The 26176-nt window shown below is 30.9% G+C and overlaps 1 protein-coding gene and 1 long non-coding RNA gene across 2 annotated transcripts; one reads left to right on the top strand and one right to left on the bottom strand.

The window, feature by feature from the left end:
* Positions 1-2359: 2359 nt before the first annotated feature.
* LOC109149810 lies at positions 2360-24909 on the bottom strand. The gene is made up of 4 exons (XR_002049008.1): positions 24840-24909; positions 13378-13393; positions 11750-11757; positions 2360-2370 (listed from the first exon to the last, which is right to left on the bottom strand). It is a non-coding gene; the product is annotated as an uncharacterized LOC109149810 (long non-coding RNA).
* LOC109149809 (abscisic acid 8'-hydroxylase 1-like) lies at positions 23296-26014 on the top strand. Its single transcript, XM_019297812.1, has 7 exons — positions 23296-23593; positions 23686-24004; positions 24116-24502; positions 24596-24770; positions 24882-24988; positions 25105-25223; positions 25413-26014. The coding sequence occupies exons 1-7, from the start codon at positions 23388-23390 to the stop codon at positions 25516-25518; spliced, it is 1419 nt and encodes a 472-aa protein (XP_019153357.1). The 5' UTR covers positions 23296-23387; the 3' UTR covers positions 25519-26014.
* The last annotated feature ends 162 nt before the right edge of the window (positions 26015-26176 follow it).

Raw genomic sequence — 26176 nt, 5'->3', positions numbered from 1 at the left:
ACTTTTAATATTTATTTGAGGTAAGAGTCGCATATCGTTTAAAATTTTTAGGAAAATAGTAATTCAGCTATCAAGTTCGATTTTATTTTTATTTTTAATTAAAACACTCAAACTAGTTTTTCAACATTGTTCCCAAAGTTGAATCCCCAATCCCGTCTCGACAGAGCATCTGGAAGGATATAAATCATAGTAACATAGTATAGAGACCCCCCCTCACTTTGAGAGGTTGCTCCTACATTGCTGCTGGTGAGGCTGAATTCCGGGTCATTGTTCCCAAACTTTATCCATGTGACCAACTAAGCTGACCATGCGGACAACTAATATTTTAACATATCAAGCCTTATCTGCAACAAAACCTCTAATGAATAAGGTTAAATAAATGGATCATAATTCTTATATATACTAAAATGTTACAAGTTCGATTATTGTCAACTTCATTTTCATATATAATTTACAGACTACTACACATGAATGAAATTTATTAGTAATTTACCTGTATATCTTTAAATATTGACTGTAGATTTCATTGGATGATGCATAAATAAAATAATAATAATGGTAGAGGATGTAGATCCCCTTAAGAAGAGATATAACTAACGCCTTAAACTCGTGACATGAAGATGCAATATAATACCTAATATTTATTTAATTATTATTCTTGTTTTAGGACAACTGGCATTTGTTTGTGTATTGACTTGTTATAATTAATAGTAGTGTGGTTATCCAACAGCCCACAATAATATTTGCTAGTTTTGGGGTGGATCAGAGGCAGGTCATTCAAATTTTATACATAAATCTTGACTTATATTCACGTGTTGCTACAACTTAATTAAGGTTGTACAATTAGTCACCATGGGCATAATTGGAAAGAGAAATTAAAGAAATCTAAAATTTAATAATTTTCTATTTATTATACCAAACCATTTTTAACAGGGTCACACCTGTATGAGACCGTTTCACGGATCTTTATCTGTAAAACGGTTGAATTGAGTCGGGTCAATATACAAATGTAATACTTATACTAGTAAATATAATATTAAATTATTGCATTTTATTTTAAAATGTAACTTAGCCTGGATACTCTCATACTGTATGTATTATTAGTATAATAAATATTTATTTCCTCGTCACAGTTAGATAATGATTACAATAATATGCATTGACTACATAATTATAGAATAACAAATTTTGTCCAAGAGCAACGACTTTCCTTAGGTTGTAGGTAATATATATGTTGCATTTAAATCTAGTACCTTCAATCATATGATGCTGACTCGACTCCTACATGAAATGCATAATTTTGATCATTTCACCAGAGTAGAAGATGTATGTACAATAAAAATATAAATATTAATATGATACTACCTGTACAACACTTTTAAATTTGCACCAATTTTTTATAACTAAAAACTCATGCACTATTTCAAGACATGAATGAGCTCTGATCATAATTGCGAATTTTTCTAGTTTATTATTCTAAAATATTAAAATTTTAAAAGTAGCTCAAGATAACTTTTACGATCAGCTTTTTGAGAAAATCATTTCACATGTAATCAGCTATCAGCTAATAGTTAATTACCAACATTTTTCTACAATCAATTAATGTTATCAACTAGTTAGACCCATTAACATAATCAGCTAACAGCTAACTAACAACTATTTGATACAACTATTTATCAAAGTACCAAATACCCCCTATTAATTCTTATATGATCATCCCCTATTTATTTATATAAAAAGATGATGAAAGGGGGCAAGTGGACATGACCTGTGCTTGAATGCAAAGGCCGTTCTCTATAGCCAACTGGCAAATTAAATTAGTTTACTTTGACCGGCTCCTGCTTTTATTTAATGAGTTGTTTCCATCATTTCATCATTAACCTTTGATTAATTAATATATAGATACTATGAATTACATATTAAAAAAATGATTTGGTCGCACATTTGATATACACGGAATGCTAATTACATATTTTAATTAATCGCGTATTTACTGTAGCAATTAATGCTTAATCGCACATACGAATATTGTACGTACAACGTACGTACATGCATGAGTACTTGAAACAACAGCACGTGTCTCTGCATGGGTTCGCAGGTTAATTAAACAATTCCGTTTGTCCTTATCTGCCAACCTCAAACATGACAGCTGAGACATATGACTCTGCATGCTCATCGCAATTAATTAAGAATTAAATATTTGATTAAGGTAAAGCAGCGAGCTGAGCAGCTGTGATTAACTTTAATTTCGTCGTACTTGCTAATGAACTGTTTATTCTCATAATTAATATAATAATGCAGATTAGCTAGGCATATATCATGCAAGTGAAAGTTGCATGGGACACCACTAAACTAAACACCACCCCACTCCTTACCTGTAAAGGAAGAGAATGACTTGTAACGAAAGTGATTGCATAAACAAAACTGAGTTCCTAAAACTGTCACATTAAACCCACCCCGCACCCTAGGTTGCATATATGTGCACGTGTCGACGCGTCGTATGTGCTCGCGTGCTTACGTGTATGTGCAATAGTGCTTTTTGTAAAGAGTCAGGGTGTGTTGGTTCGCACATGAGAATCGGAAACGAAATGGGTATCAAATACTTGGTAATGGAAATTGGTTTTAGTGAAAGTATTTTGCATGTTTGGTAGTAGGGTGGAATGAGAAAGATTATCAATAATGTTGTTTGGTTATGTATGATTCAAAAATGGGAATAAAGATTTTAAAAATACAAGAATACAAAATCAAGATAATTCATTCACCAATATGAACAAAAAAATAAAAACAAAAATCTAAAAGCACTAATCAAAGGGGACAATGAGAATGAATAAGGGAATGAAAGGGGATAATACCCTTATTACATTTAGGTATGAGTTTTTCAATTAAGGGGTATTTAAAACCCATAGTAGCGTTCTAACAACCTATCAACCAAACAATACCAATCACTTTGATACTCATTCATTAGAGCTAAACCTATCAACCGAACACACCCTTAGTTCCGAATTTACTCTTCTGAGTATCATTCATTTTCAATTTTTGTCATTAAAACTTTTAAAACTATCAAATTTAGTCATTAAATCTCTATTTGGCATTCATAGTTTAAAAGCTAGCTTAAAGTTGAAAGTTAAAAAACCTAGTAGTGTCATTAACTTTTAAAACTATCAAATTTTGCCATTAAAGCTAACTAGCTTAAAGGTTTGTTTAGCATACATAACTTAAAAGCAAGCTTAAAGTTGAAAGCTTAAAAATTAGTAGCTACCAGCATATTTTGAAACGCTACTTAGGGTAGCGTTTCAAAATAAGCTAATTAATATTTTAAACTCCATATGTTTTACCAAACAGAGTTTATAACTTAAAATAAATTATAAGCTCTACCAAACATAAGCTAAGTATTGAATCATTTCCAATTGTAATCCATGATTAGTTTTCCTATGTGTGAATGGTTAATATTGATGGTAAAATTGAAAAGTCATGACCATTGCGCCAGTTTTTCTCACACGTGGGAAGCAAGACCAAAATTTCTTATTATAGTAGTCTCATTTTCACCATCAATGTTAACAATTCGTACAAGCTAAGAAAAAGCTTACATTGAATTATAATTGAAAATGATTCAATACACCAAGATTAAATTTGATAGTTCTAAAAGTCAATGACTAAAATTATAAATGAATGACAGTCAAATGACTAAATTCAAAATTAATTAACTCTTTGATAAATGATTATTACAATAAATAAAAATAAAAAGGGGCAGGATATTTGTTGTAAATAATAGAAGTAGAATTATTAATTTATTTATAAAAGTATTATTGTACATTTTCTTTTTTATTTATAGGAGGTGTCCACATTGTAAAATTTCTTTATAATTGTTAATTAAGCTCAAACTAGATATGTTTAATTTGAACTATTGAACTCATTTCTTAATGGGAATGATTTTTTTTATTGGACAAGATCATTAAATGAAGGTAGATTTTTTTGTTGACATTTTTTTTAATCAATTCTAGTGTCGCTTCTTTCATGTCATATTTAATTTCAATTCTCTTGAGTTCAAAATTTCTAAAAATTTACCTACACGATTTTAATTAAAAATGTTGACACATTTGGCTCTTCGGTGACAAGCCACTGAAACTACTCACATACCTTGCATATGACCCATTTTTAGGGCAAATCAAACACGTGAAATACTATTACTCTTTGTCACTTGGTTGCATGATTATTATGAAATTTTGCTACGTTTGATCTTTTTGTCCAAATTAATCTCTTGTATGAAATAGTTGAAATGTGTCATACACACTTTGAAACCATACATTTTCAATCTATTTCTCTCCAACAGTGACAAAATCTCTCGCCGAGGCTGCCTCTGACCGAGGCCACCCTGGGCTGAGGCCGCCCCAAGCCTGGGTCGTCCTCCGGGTCGTCTCCACTTCTCCTCGTGTCAGTTTGGTCCAAGTCCGTCTCTAGCTAATATATCCATCAATATATATAGTTCTAATCTAAAAACTTGTGATATTTTGATTGTTTTCTACTCTAGCTTTGGCTAGAATGTCTAAATGTGATAAAATTAACGCTATACACCAAATGTGACAAAAATAATAATGATTTGATAATCGTGCAACAAAAAATAAAAATAATTATTCTAAATTTAGGATACCACAATCATAAAACACGCATAGTACAATATGGAAATATAAATTTAATACACATAATATAAAATAGAAACCATCCACATATTAGTGTGCTAGGAATTGGCAAGTAATTGATTTTGTTTGTCTTTGTACCTCTTCCCTCTTGATGATTTTTTTTGATAAAGTTAGATACATATAAAGTGAACACTCTTTGGGGGTGTGTTAAAGACATATATATGTGCATCATAATATCATATCAATTCATATATATCAACATGTTGCAAGTAGACTCAATCAAGGAAGGGAGCTAAATTAAAGCTAGTTGATATATATATATGCACTACACTCATTATTAATGGCTCAACTGGATTTGATAACATCATCAACAAAAGTGGTGTTTTGAGTGGCATCCACCCCACCATATATATAGCTCGCAACAACTTTAATTTCATGATACAAAGAACCGTAGGAACAAAGCAGTTGAAAATGGTTTCATTTCATTACGTTGTTGATTGTTTTCTCCAAGTTGTATTGTATTGTTGTTTGCATGCGGTTTCCAAATCTTCTTTTTGCTTGTCTTATTCCAACAATTTCAAATGCAAAGGGACACCTGACGTAAAATAAAGGGCCATTACCCCTAGATAAGTGTCTCATCATCTTAATATATAAGACAAAATATTACGGGTCAATCATATCACATATTTAGACCCATTTCTCCAACCACCCACGAGTTTTTATTTTATTGTTAATTAATCGCTCCATAACTTTAGTTTCTTATATTTATATATAGCAATTATCGTTACGTTTCAATGACATGATATTAAATTCAGCATTTTAAGTCTTCATCGAACAGTTATGAACACCACAATTTGATAATAGGATATTGGGCATGGTCTTCCTAGTTATAATAAATAATGAATTAAACATTTTGAGATTAGAGTGACAATGTGGGGACATGTCTTATCATGTGAGTCAAGTCGAGTTCAATTTAGGCAATTTTCAAGCTCTAATATAATACTTTTAAAAGTTAAAATTTGGTAGAAATATTTTTCATTATGGCAGAATTTAAATTATAAGTGTGGGGGCCTTAGGTTAGGGAGAAGAATTTTAATTGTAAGCTTGTCAAATGAAAATTTTAATTTTGATCCGCAGTTATAGTGACATTCTCAAAATTAGTTTATTTTAATTTTTGGTTTTTCTAATTTGAATATTTTTTACTTTGAATTTTAACTCTATATTTTATAAGAGTTAATGCCACATGAAGTCCTTTGAGTATAGTAATTTTACCACATTTAGTCATAAATTTTCAAATTGATAATTTATGGTCCTTCAACTTTTAAATTTAACCATTCGTGATCCAAGTTAACCATCTATGATCCTCTACAATGTCCGATTAGGTTCGAACCGAACCATAGTCATCCATACATACAAGCAATAATTTGTTGGAGAAGAACAATAAATGAAATACTTATTTGTAAGGGTAAAAATGTCCATCTTAAATAAAGGGGGACAAAACTGTTACTTTTAACATAACTGAAGGGACAAATGTGGATACATGAATAATTCAGGGGAGAAAAGTGTTATAAGCATATAAATCAGGAGGGAAATATAATTTTTTTCAAAAAAATAATTTGAATATTAATAAATTTGGTAAAGGCGATATGCATGCTGAGTCAAAGTGGTTTTAATTGAGCACATAGAAAGTGGAGACAGGACCATGGTTTTAGAGTAGCACATAGAAATTTCCAAATTGAGTGGGGGCAAAATTGTACTTGCACGTGCATTGACTGGAAGGCAATGCATGAATAACTAAAAAGGAATTATTATAGCTGTATTCACGCACGTATCATTAATATGGCCACATACTTCTGAATTTCAATCTCCATCTCTATCCCTAAGATAAAGTCACAAATAATGATTTTGTAGGTACCCTTTAATTTGTGTTCACTCTACATCCTTTTCAATTCTTTTTTTTTTTTTTTAAATTACATGTTACTCTAGAGAATTTATCTACAAAAATTCTCACCCTACTTATAGACAAAGTCTTTTTAGGGTTATGCAAATATACAATCGAATTTTAGAATTCAAAAGTTCTTAAAAGACACTCAAGTTTTAAAAATAGTGCAATTGAATATTTTTACTTATAGTATTCTAGTTGCTGCTTATGTAGATGTCAAATAATAGTTAATACTTATTTTAAATTTTGTGATGATTTGACTCTAATATAAAGTTCAATTCATTTTGAATTTATAAAATAAATTAAAGGGAAAAAAATGACGGGTGACTTTCAAGGTCTCTATCTAGAGACCTCTATGCCTCCATGGATGGAGAGGAAGATGTCATTCTTTGTCTCCATTTAAATACCAACATGAATAAGTCACTCTTCGTTGCCTTTATTTAGAGATAACAATAAAATGACACTACTCTTCGTTTTTATTTAAAGATGATGAATAGAAAAATGTCACTCTTCATCTTCATCTCAAGACAAAGAAAGAGTGAATGAAGACAATAATGACCTCCTTCAATTATTTTTTTTTTATTTTTTTAGTCTAGCAAGGAATGATTCACCCATTGCATGTTAGTTTGGGCTTGACCATATGGTCTAGGCTCAGTGTTATAGTGAGGTTAACTTTTGAGACACATCTAACTATGGAGATCAGGAGATATGATTTAGTTTACTCGATAAAATTGATTATTATATTAATGAATGAATTCAAAACGATAGTAGCAGATAAATTTAAAGATTTGATTAATTCGTTCAAATTATAGATTTATGTATGGTAATTTCGCTTTAGAAAGGTTATGGTATTAAGGAGACTCATGATTTTAGTGGTTTACTTTTAATAATCAACTGCTTTAATCATGAAAACTTTATCTTACTCTTGCATTTGTTATCTTTTTTGAATGCTACTAGCTCTATTACATTGTAGTATCTGTTCATATACTTTCTCAACCTATTGAAACACAAAGAGCCAATAACGCCTCCACACTGAGGCTTGAACTCACAACCTTCCAAATGGAAGTCCAACCCGGATACCATTAGACCACATAGTCCTGGTGCATTTGTTATCTACACTTTCCTATTTCTCTAATTTTACCAAAATTACATTCTAACCATCAACAACAATCATAGTATCTTCCGAAGTATATCAATCACGTTCCTATTTTCTATAATCAAATCATTATGTTTATGACATTGACAAGTGTACTTCATGGAAAAGTCTGGTGGCCTAGTAGGGGCATCAGTAAATAACCACTCAATTGAATGTCACTTAATATATATTACAAAAAATTATTAGTAAAAATGTTTGTCTGAACCGATGATGACAAAGTGAGTGAAATATAATTATCGTATTCAAAAATTATGAATTCAATAATTGTTAACATTATTTTGGTTGATGTTGTCGTACAATCTTTTTCATATGGTTTACCTCTCTTATGTGATTTGCAAGGTATTGCATAAGAGGGAAAAAAAATCAAATCTCATATACTAATCATGGTTAGTTGTTGATTAATGATTATTACAAAGTACTCGTGTGTGTGTGTGTATATATATATATATATATATATATATATATATATATATATATATATATATATATATATATATATATATATTCAAGGGGTATTTGGCACCAAGTTGCTCTCCTATGTGGGAGGTTGTGAATGTGAGTCTCAGTGGAGGTGGACTATTGACTCTTTGTGTTTTATCAATAGGTTGAGAAAGTAGTTGTGAACAGATATTACATTGTAACAGAGTCAATAGTACTCAAACTCAATAAAAATATATATATTCAAGGGGTATAATAGAATCATTCAATTTAATATTTGTTATTCATACCAAAAAAAAAAAAAAAACCTTGCCACATGTTTTTTTTTTTTTTTAAAAAAAAAAAAAAACTAAAAATCATGCTATATAATTTATAGTAAAAAGTGGAAGCGCTTATAATATCATAAACAAAAGTAATCTTCTAAGCTTTGATGTGGAATTTGAAAATACACAAATGTTTTTTTTTTTTTTTTTAGAACAGGAAAGAGAGCCGCCCACCATGGGACTCAAACCCATAACCACAAGGTTAAAAGCCTTGTGCTCTACCAATTGAGCTAGACAAGCAACTAGTGTTTTTAAATGTCATTGATCCCCACCTCTTTCCTTTATGGAATGTGTGGGTAATTTGGTAATTTCATTTGGAATAAGGGTCAAATAGGCACCCCAACTATATATCAAAGTGTAATTAGATCATCGAACTAAAAACCATTCAATTGAACCCTTATTTGTTAAAAATGTGCAATTAACTTTGACATATAATAACATGTTACCTTCAGGTCACATGCCACATGGACGCCACATAGATAATTATTTTAAAATATTATTAAAATAATAAATCAAAATAATTGTATATATAAAAATTTAAAAAATAATAATAAAAAAAGAAAAAGAAAAAGAAGAAGAAGACTGCCATGGAGCAGCTTCTTCGTCCATGAGTTCGACATGGACGAAATAGGTTGCGGTTTCTTCGTCCAATCTTGACGGAGAAACCCGCCGCCTTCTCCGTCTAATCGGACGGAGAATGGCTTCTCCGTCTAATTTGAAAAGAGCAGCCATGGCTTCTACGCTCAAAACTTACGGAGAAGTCGGCGATTTTTTTTTAAAATTTGTTTTTTTTTTTTTATATTTTAAAATGTAATGCCACATAGGATGTAAAGCAATTAAAATTAACTGGTTACTTGTTGATAACATGTTGAATATGTTAATTGCACAAATTTAATCAATTTATGGGTTTAATTGATTTTTTTTTTTTTTTAGTTCGAGAGTCTAATTGCATTTTGACATATAATTGGAGGGCTTATTTGACCCTTATCCCATTTTATTTTATAGAAAACTTGTATAATGTCGGGGAAAAAAGGGAAATAACAAAAATGTGGTATTTTAATCATATAAATTGAGTTCGGAAAAGGGACAAAAAAAGCATTTGACAAACATATTCCATTTGTTTGTAAAAAAAAAAATAAAATAAAATTGTAGTTTGGTATTGTTGAAATTCTTTTATTTAATTTTTATACATTTTATTTATCTATTTATGTGTGGGTAGTGGACATGCTATGTTCTCTAATCACTCTATAAAAACATCTTCAATAGTGTGAGGTTTTTGAGGTATTTTTACAGGTGTCATTATGAAAGAGAAAATGGGAGGGGAGAAAAAAGAAAAAAAAGAAAAAAAAGAAAAAAAATTAAAATATGAAAAAAAAAAAAAAAAACAGATTTACGTGCCCACCATGGGTGTGTGCAGTGCACATGCCTGCCTAGGCGCGAGAATTGCGCCTCAAGCATTGTGAGGTGCAACTTTTCTCTGCAAAAACTCCTCGTTTGCCGGACACCCTCACATCCTCTCTCTCCTCTAAGGTGACAAAAAATTCCTCAAAAAATGTGATAAAGGAACTAATGGGAATGCCCTAAGAACCGTTCTCAAAAGAGAGTAATTATGCTCTATACAGCATATTCATATATAGATAATCCAATCTATGGGCAAGTTGGATGATCTCTTCTTATATCTCACCACATTTGGAGTTGAATGCCTTTGATAAACCTCCTTATGTATTTTGTCCTTTACTTGCAAGCTTGTAATTGTAAGAGTGTGTTGGTTAAAATATCTATAGTAGTTTTCTATATGAGTTTTTTCTTTCTCTGGTATTAATTTTTTTTTTTTTTTTAAAGAAAAAGAAGAAGAAGTATATTTGGTTCTTCAATTATACACTTATACTCCAAGTATAAACTTAGCCCTCTAGTTATTTACGTATTTATTTTTTGGCTCCTGAATTATTTATGAACTAATTTTTTTTGAAGTGATTTTGGTCTTTTTCATTTATGTTCTATTAGATTAAAAAAAAAAAAATGTTGAGAGAAAAGGCAGAATTAGACATAGAAGCGAGATCATGATAAGCTCGATTGATTGCTGAAGATTATGACGTTGGGATCCTTTTGAACCAAAGGTTAGACTTGTGTCTGATCTTCCTAGAAAGTGTGCCACCTTTAATGGGGTATAGGCTATGAAATCCTCATGTCCAGAATATATTATATTGCCACCCCAGTCAAGATTTTCACCAAGATACGATAGCTGATTTTGGCATATATGCTTCAATTCTTTATTTTTTTAAAATGGGATTTTTATTTTAATATTAATATTTTTTGGGCAATCTTGGATCCCACAAGCCACAATCCATGCAACGCACACAAAAATATATATAAATAAATATATATATGGATGATGGAAAATCTTTTCTTTTTTGATATCCATATTTATTATGTCGTTGATGGCCTATCGGAGGAGATTTGTGTGGTTTTGTAACCTTAGAGGGATGGAAGCTCACACAAAACTACCTAAATTAAACCAAGTACCCAACCCATTATCACCTTCATTTACTGTACCCATCACTATCGCTCTGTTTGACAGAGCTTATTTAGAAGCCTATAGCTTATTTTAAACTACTAATAAGCTATAAGCTCTGTTTGGTAATGTTCCTAAAATAAGCTCCTAGCTTAAAATAAGAGCTTATTTTGGAACGCTACCTCTAAGGTAACGTTGCAAAATAAGCTCCTAGTTTCCTAATTTTTTTTTATCCTTATTATTTTAAAGAAATGACATAATTTACTCTTCCCAAAACCTTTTTTTTCTTCTCCTTTATCCGCAACTTTCACCGCAAATATTATTATTATTATTATTATTATTATTATTATTATTATTATTATTATTATTATGAGATTTACAACAATATTGTTACTTTATTATGAGATGCTAGATCATGATTATGCTAATAGTTTATTTCAAAATGTTATTTTTTTTAAAAGACAAAATGTTAAATTTTAATATGTAAACAAACTAACTTAAATTTTATGAAGATGTCCTTTTTAGTCTTTTACCTTTATCAGCTTATCAAAAAGCTAATTTTACCAAGCACTTTCAATCATAACAGCTCTTCAGTTTTCAGTTCCAAGCTTGTAGCTTTTCAGCTTTCAGCTCCTAGTTTATAGCTTTTCAGCTAGGTTTGCCAAACAGAGCCTATGTTAAGGATATATATGGCTGGCGTTTTATATCTTTGTATTTGTTCTAATTATACTCCTTTAGAACCACTATTGCTGAAGATCCTTATACCATGGACTAGGTTCATAGATCACTCTGGACTTTGGTACATGTGTATGGTCTTATATTGTGAGTTTTTGTATATTGTATTATGAAATTTTGTATCTTAAGAATATGAATTATGTACCTGAAAGGCTGAAACAAATTAATAATTGTGTCTTATGTTATGAATTCATGCATCTTGTGTTGTGAAATTCTATGCCTATGAACACAAGTTATATACCTAAATCAAATTTAAAAAATAAGTAAATATATTCCGTGTTTTGTTTTGTTACATTCTCATATCCCTATATCCATCATTTCTTTATCTTTTAAATGTACTTAATACCATCTTCAGTAATACCGATCTTTGTAACTCACTGCGTAGCATGCACTCATTACGAGGCATTGCATATGTACCAAATGGATGAGCTAAAATTTATGTATATAGAATTTGAACCCAATTTCACATTTAGATAATAATTTTTTTTTTTTAATTCTAACTTTTGGTTGATTTCTCATGGTGACTTTTAGCTTACTAGACTAGAAAGTGGAAAGTGTATAATTTATTATTTATATTATAAGATTTTATGCAAATAAAATATGATGGACTGTATGCGTCAGTAATGATGGTGGTGGGGGAGTTGAAGATGATACCTCAAATTATGAATAAAATGATAGCTGTAACCAAGCTCCACAAAAAGAATTATAAAAAAAAAAATTACTAAAGTTGAAAAGGTGCATATTAATTAGATGCCACGTACTAGTCCCACATCTGTGTAGTGCAAGTTGGCACTATTATCCAAAAAGTAATTATTAAAAAAAAAAAAAAAACAAACAAGGCTAGCTAGTGGCAGTGCAAAATGAAAAAAAGATGATGAGCTTAATGTATACCAAATTTAAATAATATAATGAATTGGCTAATAGCCAATTAACAACTTTGGATGGAATTAAAAGTAAATTTTGAGAATTTATAAAGATTAGGATCTTACCATTTTTGTCTCTAATGCCCAAACTATCATTATTCAAAACTTATAATGTCATTAATTCTTGTTTGGGAGAACCGAGAATTTTTCAAATTACATTCGAACAAAGAAATGATTAATTTAATTTCTTATACTAAAATTGAAAAATCTTTGATATTCTCATGTTATTATGTATTATAATGCATGTAAAGCATGAAAAATAAGGAAAACATATTCTAGATCATTCGATCAATTGCCACATGTTATGTAATTAAGGTGGTCGTCCATGCCTTTTAATTTTGACAAATAATATGGTTCCTAAATTGCATAATGAATTGTTAATTTTGTATCTCGCGTTAGTAAGCTGGAAAACACAATCTCAAATTTATGTTATATAGGGTAAAGTGTATTCATAGACATGGAGGGAGATGTTACGTTGAGCAGATATCGACTTAGAGGATGAAGACGAGTATCATTAACTCAATGTAGATTCAAAATATAGTTTTAGTTATTACACAAGTATAAAATAATATACTTGTATATTCACTATTAATTATAATTTTTGACATACTGATAAACGATTGATTCAATCACAACTAGAGGTTTGAGAGCGCATTTGCTGGCTAGCTTTATTAATGTTGAAAGATTGAATAAACAACACATTGAAAAAACAAAAAGTCTTATTTTTCTTTTTTGAAAAAATAAAAATAGGGACCCATAACTTTTTCATGGGTTTGGTCATGCACTTTGGTGCAAAATTGACCACTAAATCCAAAAAAAAAAAAATTATGTATTAATTTTTTAGGCTAATGAATATTTTGTGTCTCTAAATATAATTTAATTTTGTAAACAAATTGCTTATATAATTGCAAAGTTGAAAGATAGACTCTTATATTTGTGCACCATGTTAAAGAGTTTTGAGTGTAATTCATGTCAGGATCAAGTGTTTATCACTACGCTAAAAATTATAATTTGTTATGGATGCACAACTTTGTTTCCTTATACTTACATGACAGTTAACGCCACGTTTTGGTGTCAGAATATTGGACTCAACCATTCAAGGATCTGTCCAACAATTCATATTAGTTCAATACTACAATCAAATAGATGTCATACGCATTTAATGTTGGAAAATTGGCTTAAAACGACATTTAAAGTGATTATTTTGTGGTATAACTTTTAGGGAGGTTCACTTTTAATTTGGGTCTAGTCAAAGTAGATTCGGACTCTCCTAAGTGAGAGATTTAGTTTGATATAATATATGCTCAAAATAAATAATGGGTGAATGAGAAATTGATTATCAAAGTGTATATATTTTTATCAGCACATTTGAAAAATGATGTGTGTTTACACTAGTATTCTTACAATTTTACTTTTTGTAGAGTTCAAATTGAAGGTTTTATCAAATTTCTAATAATTATTATTGTGAAAAAATCCCAACATTATAAAAAGTAGCAATGTTGAGATAAGCATTATAGATTATATATATACTTGTGTAAAAAAGGTGTGATGCATATTGCATAGACAAGTGTATTTATTACGATTGTAAACCAAACTTTTGGTAGCTAAGAATTGTATATCCTTCAACCATATTCCAACTTTGCATACTCTTTAATTGTACATTTTACACTTGTAGCCATTTGATTGAATTTTATAACATCACCATTGAACTAAGCTAGACTGCACTTACCCTACCTTAATTGTATACATTAATTAAAGTATTTGTTTTCTTTTTGATAATTGGTTTGGAGGCATAAAGAAAAATAAAATAAAATAAAAAGTAGGAAAAGCAATTCAAGCCAGAATTCTTTGAATACTAGAAATCCCCATAGATATATTGCCACATTGACACAGAACACTATAAGGATTTGTGTGTCTGCATATATATATATATATATATATATATATATATATATATATATATATATATATATATATATATATATATATATATATATATATATATATATATATATATTCATATTTTAGAAATAGAAATACACTTTGAAGCTGGCGTGGCGTTAATGGTCTTCTGCTCTTTCCGGGTGATGCTTTTCTTATACATATGCACTATACATTTTCTATTCCCATACTCCAATGTTTTTTTTTTTCTTTATAAAAAAATAAATAAATAATCCAATGTTATTTGGAATGTGGTGTGGTAATAACGACAAATAATTTGCAACATTCTTGGCTAAAGTTTTTTATTGATGCTATGAAACAAATCTTTAGTTAAAAAGCATCAAGTCATATCTTTTCTGGTTAAATTTTCTTGGCCCGATCTAGATGGAATCCGGTTAGTCGCATATATGCTCTGTTTGGTAAATGGATGTTAGCTGATATGGAGTGCTGTTAGCTGTTAGTTGATTAGGTTAATTAGAGGGTATAATTAGTTCATAACATTAGGTGATTGTAGAATGATATTTGGTAAATTCGTTGTTACCTGATAGCTGTTTGGTATAGTTTCTTTTTTCAAAAAACTAATTGAAAAAATTGCTTTGACCAACTTTTTGAATTTTAGCATTTTAGAGTTACAAAAAGCTAATTAACTAAACACTTATATTGATTTTTTAACCAAGTCAAACAATTAATAGCGATCTAATAAATTAAAATTGACTAATAGACTAATTATTTTACCAAACAGGACCATACTAAAGAAAGAATGAGAAAATAGTACTTAATTGTAGTCAAATCTCTACTCCAAAGCTAGTTTTTATAATGGACTAAATGCATCAGTCTTGAGTGTTTATAATTAGTATTCTTGTTGAGAGACTGTATAACAGGAAAAAACTACTTAAAATTTGGAAGAGGGCTATTCGACTAAGTTGCCATGGATGACGACTTTTCAAAGGATAGATAGTGATATATGTAATACAATTCCATATTGACTCAAAAATGAGAGAAAAACACTCTTGAGCTAATTTTTAAAGTGCAAATTAAACAGACCAATCAAGAAATGGTACGACTTGAGTTCTCCAAAACAGATAATTTTAGAGAGTCATACTATAACTCAAATACAAGAATCTTAATACTAGTCCTAATACATAGAATGTTATGATTTCCACGGGGCTCAAACCCATGACTTCCCATCTGAAAGAATCACTTCATGCCACTAGACTACAAGGTCATTGGCTTAAATGCGTAGATATTAAACGTGAAAGATTACAATCCTGGACCGTCCCAACTACACAATCTGATCTCTCCCATCAATGGTGACAACTAATTAACGGTGAATCGTATCTAGCAACAACGTAACCAAGAAGATTGCAATAATCTTTCAAAGTTTCAACAACTGATCTGAGGACCCAAAGAATATTGAATTGATGGCGCTGTGGGTTCATCGGAAGCGTGTCCATGGAGGTAGAGCCGCCGCGTGTGCTGCGTAGTAGTTGGCCGTTTTAAATTTCACTTTCTTGTGAATGTACGGCTCTTGCCCATGCATGCATGCCTTAATGCTTATTAGTTTTAATTTTCTTGCTTCAATTCTCTCACCAATTTAATGTTACGTTGTTGCTTGGTTGGACACATCATATTCACACCTCCTATGGCCTTAAATTAGTTGCTTGGAACGAGATACCACTCGAGTCTTTGTTGGAAAAATTGACATATGATTGATATGAGTACGAATTTTAATTCACATTATTTTGGGTAGATCGAGTTTATTAATGGTTGGAATCGGGTTAATGTGAATTTGGATTTTTTTTTTCGAATGATAAGATGAATTCAGTATATTTATATGCTTAAACTGGTTAATAGATGAATAGGAAATTGATTTTTAAAGTGTATCGTTGAGTTGAAAAAATAAGCTTTTAGAAGTTTCTCCTATCATATTACACATTGTAGAAAATATGTGTGAGATATGTTGCTAGACCAGAAAACTCTCTCTTATGGTGTGTTTGGTTGGAACATGAGAATCGGGAATGGGAATGAGAATAGGAATCAAATACTTGGTAATTATAATGGGTTTTGATGAAAGTATTTCGCATGTTTGGTAGTAGGGTGGAATTTGAATGATTACTAATATTGATGTTTGGTTATGTATAACGCTATAATCGGATTAAAGGCTTTAAAAATACAAAAATAAAAAATCAAGGCAATTGATCTTAAGATTGATAATGAAGTGAGCAGGCAATTAATGCAGTGATAAAGATGAGTGAGGAGGCAACGAAATGAGGATGAGATGAAATGATGAGTGATAAGGCTGGATTAATGGAATGATACTTGATTTAAATTAGGTAATGTGTTTTGTAATTATAAAAGTAATTAAATTCTATACCTGCAATTGAAAAAGTTGTCAATTAAACAGTGTATATGACTTTCATTCGCATTTTTTGTGTCTAACCCCATTAACCAATACACTGTTAGTTTTATGCATATTTTCTACTACTTGTTCATGCATCGGTGTTGGTACTTCCAAAAATGAGATATTTCCAGCAATCTTGTATTATGTTGTTGAGATATGATTTAAAAAATAATTTTTGTGATGTCATAATATAATATTATGGCCGCCAAATTCTAAAAATAGAAATTATGCCTTTTCTTTTATAATTTTATGACAAAACTTTATGTACTATTATTACTTTAGATATTGTTCTTTTTGCTTTATTTTATTATTATTAATAATATTTTTTAAATAGTTACTGCGGTATTCAATTCTAGCCATAGAATTTTTCAAAGAATTTATTGCGTAAATATAATTAAAGCTTTTGCAATGCATGTAAACTAAATTCATGCATAGCCGCAACAATATCTGACTGCAGTAGTGTCTTGGTGCGGTAACCGTCTAGCTTCGTTTCATGATGTTAGTTACGTTGGTTTTGTACTTTGAACATATACTATAAGACATTTATGTGTAAAAAGGTGATGTTTGAATTGAATCTTGTAAAGTTTAATGTTGGATTTTTCGATGTATGTCTAAATACATGCATGCAGGGTTAGAAGAGCTTTACTTTTGTCCTAGACGCTATATTGATATATACAGAGTTTATAATAATTCTATATTACATGGATATATACACAATTCTACGATATTGACGTATTATTGTATATATAATAATGACATAGCTCACTATTTATGGCGGTGTACATGAAATGATTAGTTTTTTTTCTTTTTTTAACCAGAGATATCGGTTCAAGCTGTTACTTTAAAACTTTGATACAAATATAGTTAATTTTAGTGTGTGATCATTGTAAGATTTTTCCTAATAATATATATTATATATTAGGGCTTTAGTGGTGCAAACTAAGTTGACTATGCTTATTAAGTAGTTTAGTTAGACTTAATAACTAGGAGTTGTTATGCCTAATATAAACCTGGATTGATGAGATACAACATTATGGATTAGATAGCACATTCAGTTACGGTACTCATACTGTTACCCCTATACACTATCTGTGGTTTTGAGTCTAGTATGAGGTAAAATATGAATAACGGCGTACCGTTAAGAGGCAACACAATAAGAACACCAACTATGGCTGGAGATCAACATGGCTACCGCTTCCACTTATACGAGGTCAGGTTTCTCGTAATACTATATTATTCAATATCTTTAGATGATTTATATCTAACAATCATAGCTTATTTGCGAGGGAAATTTGTGATTAAAAAAAAAAACTTTGTAGTTCACTTTATATTTGATGGTATTTTAAGTGACTTGCAAACACAATTATATAATCCTACCAAGCATACGGTACCGTACACTATAGTCTATAGATAATTTAAATTGATTTACCGTTTTGTGAATTTTTATTAGCTAAAGTATTAAACAGATTTCACTTAGAACGCACATAGAGATTATAGTGTGGACTTTTCTATTAATCAAAGACTCAAAGTCATATAATTTGAGATAAAATACGGAATGATCGGACGCATATGATTTTCTCATAAATAAATATGCAGAATATATTCTATTCTCAAGCAATATGAACGAATACACAATAATTGAGATTGAAAATTTATAGATGTGATATGGAGTTGGTCAACAATTGTAGGTTTACCTTGACAATAATTTGTTTTTTTAGTACTACGACCATGTTAAAATGTAGTATCTGTTCATAACTACTTTTTCAATTTATTGAAGAAAAAGAGTCAATACTGACAATAATTAATAAACTCTTTTTTTTTTTAAAATATATATTCATATAATTATACATATTGAATATTCTGTAGAATATAATCCAATTCTATTTTTGACGAACGCACTTAAGACCACCTTGTTTAGTACAAAATCAATAGGAAATGGTTTTATATATTCCATGCATGCATTTATATATGAATAATTCACATATATCCAAAATATCTTCTTTCTCTTTTAATTTTTAATTGCTCAATTATTTCATTCAATTCTTTTAATTTTTTATATTTGATCCATCAGTATTATAACTTGATTTAATTCATAAATTTAACTCTGATCTGTCTACATGTAAACTTGATTGCTTCTAACATTCTTTACCAGTTATCACCTTACTCACAATATTTATCTGTTTGGAATTTCAAGGCTCTTTTTATGGGGTAAAGTATCAGTCATGGGTAACAAATTGGAGCAGTACAGTTGTTTGATCATGCTAATTAGATGAAAGGAATAATTTTGTTCTTTTTGTTTTGTTTTTTGTTTTTGTTTTTGTTTTTTTTTTTGTTTTTTTTTTTTTTTGAACAAACAAGGATTGCGGCTAGATTGATACGGAGTATATATTATTGAGTTTTTTTTTTTTTTTTTTTTTTGGGTGATGCAAAGATAGATCTCTAATTTGATTTTTTTGTTGGGATATTATTTATCTGAGACTTTATGAAAAATATTAAGATTAATTAGAATATAGATTGGGTGGATGTCAACATTAAAATATTTTCTGAAATTTTTAGAATATTTGGGTGCAGATTTCACCTTGCAATTCTTTTTTAATTGATATCAAAATTACTATTCTAAAGATTTTCCATCCTTTTCAATTGAATGAAGTAATTACCCCCCTCCCACCCCCACCCCCCCTCCCCTCTCTTCTTTTTTTTTTTTTGATAACCCAGATTTCCTCGACCCTATGAACCCGTCCCAAGGTTTTTTCAACTCTATGAGTTGGTACACTTTTGCACATAAAAGACTTTCACCATTACTGATTGGTCAAAGTCTTTTAATAACTTCTGTGATTTTAAACATTAATTGGTCAATCATTTGAGCTACCCATTAGAATTTATTCCTCCGTGTATTCAACACTTAAATTTTACAGTAATTTTTTTTTTTTTTTTGCAAAATATCTTCAATTGATTATTATTATTAAAAAAAAAAAAAAAAAAAAAAAAAAAGGAAGAAAGAAGTAAGTTTGAACCAGTTTGTTGAATTGTTGACTAATGAGTAATGAGATCTTGAATTTGAGTCAAGTCTCAACTTTCAAATCAATTCATACAGATGGACCATATGTCGAACAACTTAACACCCCGGGAAAGCCAAACTACTATGAAAAGTCAAACTACTCTCCAACTTGCCTATACATTATCCTTTATGCATTCATACATTTATACAATTGTACATGTATCTACTCTAAGCAACTCCTTGTGTGTATAAATAGAAGGAAAATGCTACATGTATTTCCATATTGTACTCCCGCACATTAAATTTTGATGTAGACACTTATATTGGGACTCACATGAAAAAATAACTTATCAGAATTCGTCATATCATGATACAATTTAAGGAATAAAATTAAAGAGTACATGTAGTAGAACTCTAAATAGAAACATATATATTTCGGTACCTTCTACTATGATACTATCAAACATAAAAAAAAAAAAAAAAAAAAAAATAGAATAAATTAACGAAGAGGACAATTTAAACGAAATCACTATTTATTTATTTATTTATTTATTTATTTTTTATTATTATTATTATTATTATTATTATTATTATTATTATTATTATTATTATTATTATTATTATTATTATTATTATTATTATTATTATTATTATTATTATTATTATTATTATTATTATTATTATTATTATTATTATTATTATTATTATTATTATTATTATTATTATTATTATTATTACAACTACTTAATCTGACCAAAATACTTTAGACTTTTCCATTTTTAGTAGGGTTACACTGAAAATTTTCACTACACACATATCTTCAACTAGGTAAAATGATACCAAAAGACTCCGATATGGCTGGTCAAGAAAGTGGAACATGATTCATGTACCAAAAGTTCATGAATATAATTTTTGCTAATATCTTCTTAGCAGGGATGAAATCAGAAATTCGGTTGAGGGGAACGAAAAAGTATGGACGGATTCAGAAAATTTTTCTAATAAAGGCAAAATATTAAAACAAAAGAGATAATTTAAAAAAAAAAATTACCTAATGAATATAGTTGTAAATATTGTTGGATATGGGCGAAAAATAAAACATATCGAAACTTTATAAAAATATTCATAACAAATTAAAATATGAAACATAATTAATTTGATAAAATAATTTGAATAGAAAACACATTATAAATTACACATCTCATTATTAATATAAAAAAGATGTGGGTGTGTGTGTGTTAAATAATAAAAAAAAAATATTAAAATCGTGGCTGTGTTGAACCCATAGGGGAAGGAGTCAACAAAACTGTAAAACTATGTTGATGCCAAATGATTCAAACCATTGACCTTTACTATTGCCAAACATGTATTCTACCAACTAATCTAACTCATTTCTAATTGATATTTAATTGTTTTTTTATACTAATACTTAAACATGTATTATATATACATACAAAAATTATATATGGGATGGGGGTGGGGGTGGGGTGAGGGGGACAGCTCCCCCCTGCCCCCTTTTGGCTCCGTATCTGCTTCTCGATCGAGCCCGTCGTAGTATTCTATGTAGTACTGTTTTTAGTGAGATTTATCTCTCCTATGTGGTTCGCGGATTATTAAACAAGTGCGGTTTGCCTAATGCACACTCTTAGATAGTGCTTGCATGCTTAAGGACTACCCTCAAGTAGAGTTTGATTAAATTTCGACTAGATTAGTCTTTATGTGATACAATACATGTATAATATTTAAAAATTAAAAAGAAAATGATAATAAAAGGTCTATCTCGAATAGGACTTAGCTGAAACTTAATTAATCTCATATCTTGAGATATAGATATCAATATGGTATTTCTTTTAAAAAATAAGGAAAGTCATCGTCCAAAAATATTGTACGTATGCATATTGTCCCAACAAGTGGCTTCGCTATATATTTTGCTATATATTTAGCATTTATGATTGCAAAGGAAGTCACCTTGTAGATGACAAAGTATCCGTACGTCCCTGTACTCCAGCTACCAAGTTGAGGGATTGAATAAATTATTGCTCAATAATTTTTTTGGGAAAAGATTTAAAATAAAAATATAAAAAATGATCAAGTGGGAAGCAGGTTGATTTTGGTTGACAGTACATATAACATATACATATATAGTAGTGGCATATTCATCCCCTTAAGCCTTTTTCGTCTGACCAATCCAATATTCACTTAAAAACAAAAATATACATTTAAAAATTAAATAAATTACAATTTAAAAGTAGGAGATTTCCTACTACTTTCTTGCATGATAAAGTGTACAATACTCCCACCCCAAGTGTTACCCGTCATAGTCAACAACAAAAAAACACGCGCTATTCACTGAGCCCAACTGCCTTAATCTAGTGATGTAAACGGGTCGGGTATTTACCAAACTTATCTTAAATAGTGTTATTTAAATTCGACGATATACTCACTATTATGAAACTAATTCAAAATTGTATTTACTGAATTACTGATATTTAATATTTCTACTATAAGACTAATATATGATATTATAGTTGTCTCGAACGTTGGAAGTTTGGGTTTCATATAGAGATTTTGTGGGCGGAAGAGTACAATTTGGTTGTGAGGCTCGAAACTAAATTATCTCAATTTATCTCTTCATGGGCCTTAGGCAGGTTCATGGGACTACGTTGAAAACCTGGACAAATTATATCATAGACTATGATCTAACTTGCATTGTGGATCCTGATCCAAAAATAACTTTTTGTACTAGCAATGGATACATCATGTATTTGCAGTTAACCGTTTCTGTGCCTATAAATAAATTAAATGCATATCACATGGTAATTATAAACACATAACATGATAACTAGCTACATATAAACTCTCAATTACAAATACAGAATATGTTAATTGAAGGCATATAACATGTTAACCAATATTTCATGTGCCTGTATTTAACATATTCTATACCTTCAACTAACAATTTACGTATCTATAGTTATCATATTATATACCTTCAATTTGTTTACATATATAAAAATTATTAACACACGTAATTTTTGAATCAGAATTCACAAGGTAATATGAACCGTGGTTAATGGTATAACAATTGGAAAACCTTGTTTATATAAGAAATAGAGAGTGGAAGTGACACGTGCCAAACCACACCCATTTCTCTCACTTAATATTACTCTCTCCCACAGCTCTCTCTCAGTTACTGAAGAATGAGCTGGAGGGAGATTCCGTGTGTGGAATTCGAGCTGTAATTGAAAGCTCCTTTCTCCTGTTTGCATCCCCTGCCTATTTATATCCCATTTTTCTTTCACCAATTTTCATTCCCAAACTGTTAACTCAACCCACAACAGTTTCACTACTTTAAACTTTATACACAGACACTCCTCTTCAACCATGGAGTTCAAAACCGCATCCATGTTCTGGGCAGTATTAGCTTCGTTTCTCTCCATTTTCCTCCTCCGTTGTGTCCTCAAATTCTTCTCTTTCAGTGCCATCAAACTCCCTCTCCCACCCGGCACTCTGGGCTGGCCTTACATTGGCGAAACCTTCCAGCTTTACTCTCAGAACCCAAACGTTTTCTTCGCCTCCAAAGTCAAGAAGTCAGTACAGATTCCATTTTGTTTTTGGGGTGTTTTAATTTTCTGTGTTCTTGACTGGGTTGTTAATGGAAAGAGGGTTTTTTTTTGGACAGGTATGGTTCGATATTCAAGACTCATATTTTGGGGTGTCGTTGTGTGATGATTTCCAGCCCGGAAGTGGCGAAGCTTGTGCTGCTAACAAAAGCTCATCTCTTCAAGCCTACATTCCCAGCTAGCAAAGAGAGGATGTTAGGGAAACAGGCCATATTTTTCCACCAGGGAGACTACCATGCCAAGCTCAGGAAGCTTGTGCTCCGGGCATTCATGCCGGAGGCCATAAAAGCCATCGTCCCCGACGTCGAAACCATCGCGAAAGCCACCTTAGAGTCGTTCGAAGGACGATTGATCAACACTTACCAAGAAATGAAAACAGTAAGTGCTTATGTTTTTAAAAAAAAAAAAAAAAAAAAACAGAACAGAGATCCCCTGTTTTTACTCTGTTTCTTGAAACGTTTTCTGAACCGAACTATGGTTCTCCTGCAGTACACCTTCAATGTGGCATTGCTTTCGATATTCGGAAAGGACGAGGTTCTGTACAGGGAGGATCTGAAGAGGTGTTACTACATTCTTGAAAAGGGGTACAATTCCATGCCGGTGAACCTCCCCGGAACGCTCTTCCACAAGGCCATGAAAGCCCGGCGGGAGCTGGCGCAGATCCTGGCCCAAATCCTCGCCACCCGCCGCCAAAGCGGCGAAACCCACAACGACTTGCTGGGATCTTTCATGGGCGCCAAGGAAAGCCTAACCGACGACCAGATTGCCGACAACATCATCGGAGTCATTTTCGCCGCCCGCGACACCACCGCCAGTGTCATCACCTGGGTCGTCAAGTACCTCGCGGAAAACCCCAGCGTCCTACAAGCTGTCACAGTAAGATTTCATGCCCAGAAAATCCCAAACTTTTATTATTATTATGTGATTAATGATAAAGATTTTAACTTTTCTGGGTTTTAATTTCTCCAGGAAGAGCAAGAAGGGATTTTGAGATCAAAAGAGGAGAGTGGAGAAGACAAGATTCTGAACTGGGCAGATTCCAAGAAGATGCCAATCACTACAAGAGTGATTCAAGAAACACTCAGAGTGGCTTCAATCTTATCCTTTACTTTCAGAGAAGCTGTTGAAGATGTTGAGTTACAAGGTGAGTTTGACCCCCCCCCCCCCCACCTCACCCCACTATAAAAAGTCAGAACTACCCATATATCTATACACTTATCTATCACAATTATTGACTGGCATTTCCTTGTTTCAGGCTATCTGATCCCAAAAGGGTGGAAAGTTTTGCCCCTCTTCAGAAACATTCATCACAGCCCAGAAAACTTCCCAGAGCCAGAGAAGTTTGATCCTTCAAGATTTGAGGTAAAAAAAAAAAAAAAAAAAAAAAAGTTTTAACTAATATATTACCCACGCAGATCCTATGAACCAAGAAAACAAAACAAAACAAAAATAATAATCCACTTGGTGTGATGTGACAGGTGGCTCCAAAGCCCAATACTTTCATGCCATTTGGCAATGGGACCCACGCATGCCCCGGGAATGAACTAGCCAAGCTGGAAATTTTGGTCCTTGTACACCATCTCACCACAAAGTACAGGTTAGTAATCATTAAAATTTTAAAAAACTTTATACTTTACCACTTGTGTAGATTTAACTCTAAAAAGCTGATTTTCAAAAAAAACTCTAAAAAGCTGAATTTCTAAGAATAGAAATGTCAAATGTTGTATGTATATTGTATCTATCTCCTCAGTCCTCATGGCATTTTTTTCTTCTACTTATGATGCAGGTGGTCTGTGGTGGGCCCACAGCATGGAATACAGTATGGGCCCTTCGCCCTTCCCCAGAACGGCTTGCCCATCCGACTCTATCCCAAAACATCACAACAAAAGTGAGATGATGAAGAAGAAGAATGGATGGTCATGATTATCAGTTTAATATCAAGTTGATGACTCAATAATTATCTATCCAAATGATCAGATAAAACCCATTTCAAGAATCCCGTATATGTTGAAGATCAACAAAGAAAAATATATTTCAAGAGGGATATATAATTAACCCGCAATGAAGAACAAAATATTGGTGAAAGATGAGAAGTAGAACAAAGGAAAGAGATGAGAAAAAGCGATAGGGAGAGCAAAGTGTATATAGATGGAGATGGAGTTTCCACATTCATTATTTTGATAGCTAACAAGAAGAGAAGAGAAACCCAGCTGATCAGGATGAAAGTAGCGTAGTAGTAATTAGCTAGCAAGCAAAAATATTATTCCATTTTGTCTTCTTCTTTTTTTTTTAATTTGTTTCTTGTTTGTTAAATCTTTTTTTTTTTTTTTTTAATGTATTTGAAGTCCGCAAGGCAAATTAAATCAATGAAAAATAGTATTATTTATTTCACTGCAAATTAATTTGTCTTTGTGAGAATATATCTTCTAGACTACTATACAGTTCATAAAATGACCAAGAGGCAAGATGAACAGATCAATATTCATCTTGCTTAAAAAGACTTGGTTTTTATATATGCTACTCTGTAAATCTGGTTTCTATTGTATGTTG

Source organism: Ipomoea nil, unplaced genomic scaffold (assembly GCF_001879475.1).
Source record: "Ipomoea nil cultivar Tokyo-kokei standard unplaced genomic scaffold, Asagao_1.1 scaffold2159, whole genome shotgun sequence".
NCBI lineage: Eukaryota > Viridiplantae > Streptophyta > Magnoliopsida > Solanales > Convolvulaceae > Ipomoea > Ipomoea nil.
Note: the sequence above shows the minus strand (reverse complement) of the source record. Positions and strands in the feature narration are given on the sequence as shown.

Bases quoted from the DNA above. Each gene is read 5' to 3' on its own strand.
- LOC109149809 (XM_019297812.1), top strand. From the start codon at position 23,388: ATGGAGTTCAAAACCGCATCCATGTTCTGGGCAGTATTAGCTTCGTTT. The intron at 23,594-23,685 runs GTCAGTACAGAT...TTTTTTGGACAG, and splicing joins TTCGCCTCCAAAGTCAAGAA to GTATGGTTCGATATTCAAGA. The intron at 24,989-25,104 runs GTAAAAAAAAAA...GTGATGTGACAG, and splicing joins TTGATCCTTCAAGATTTGAG to GTGGCTCCAAAGCCCAATAC.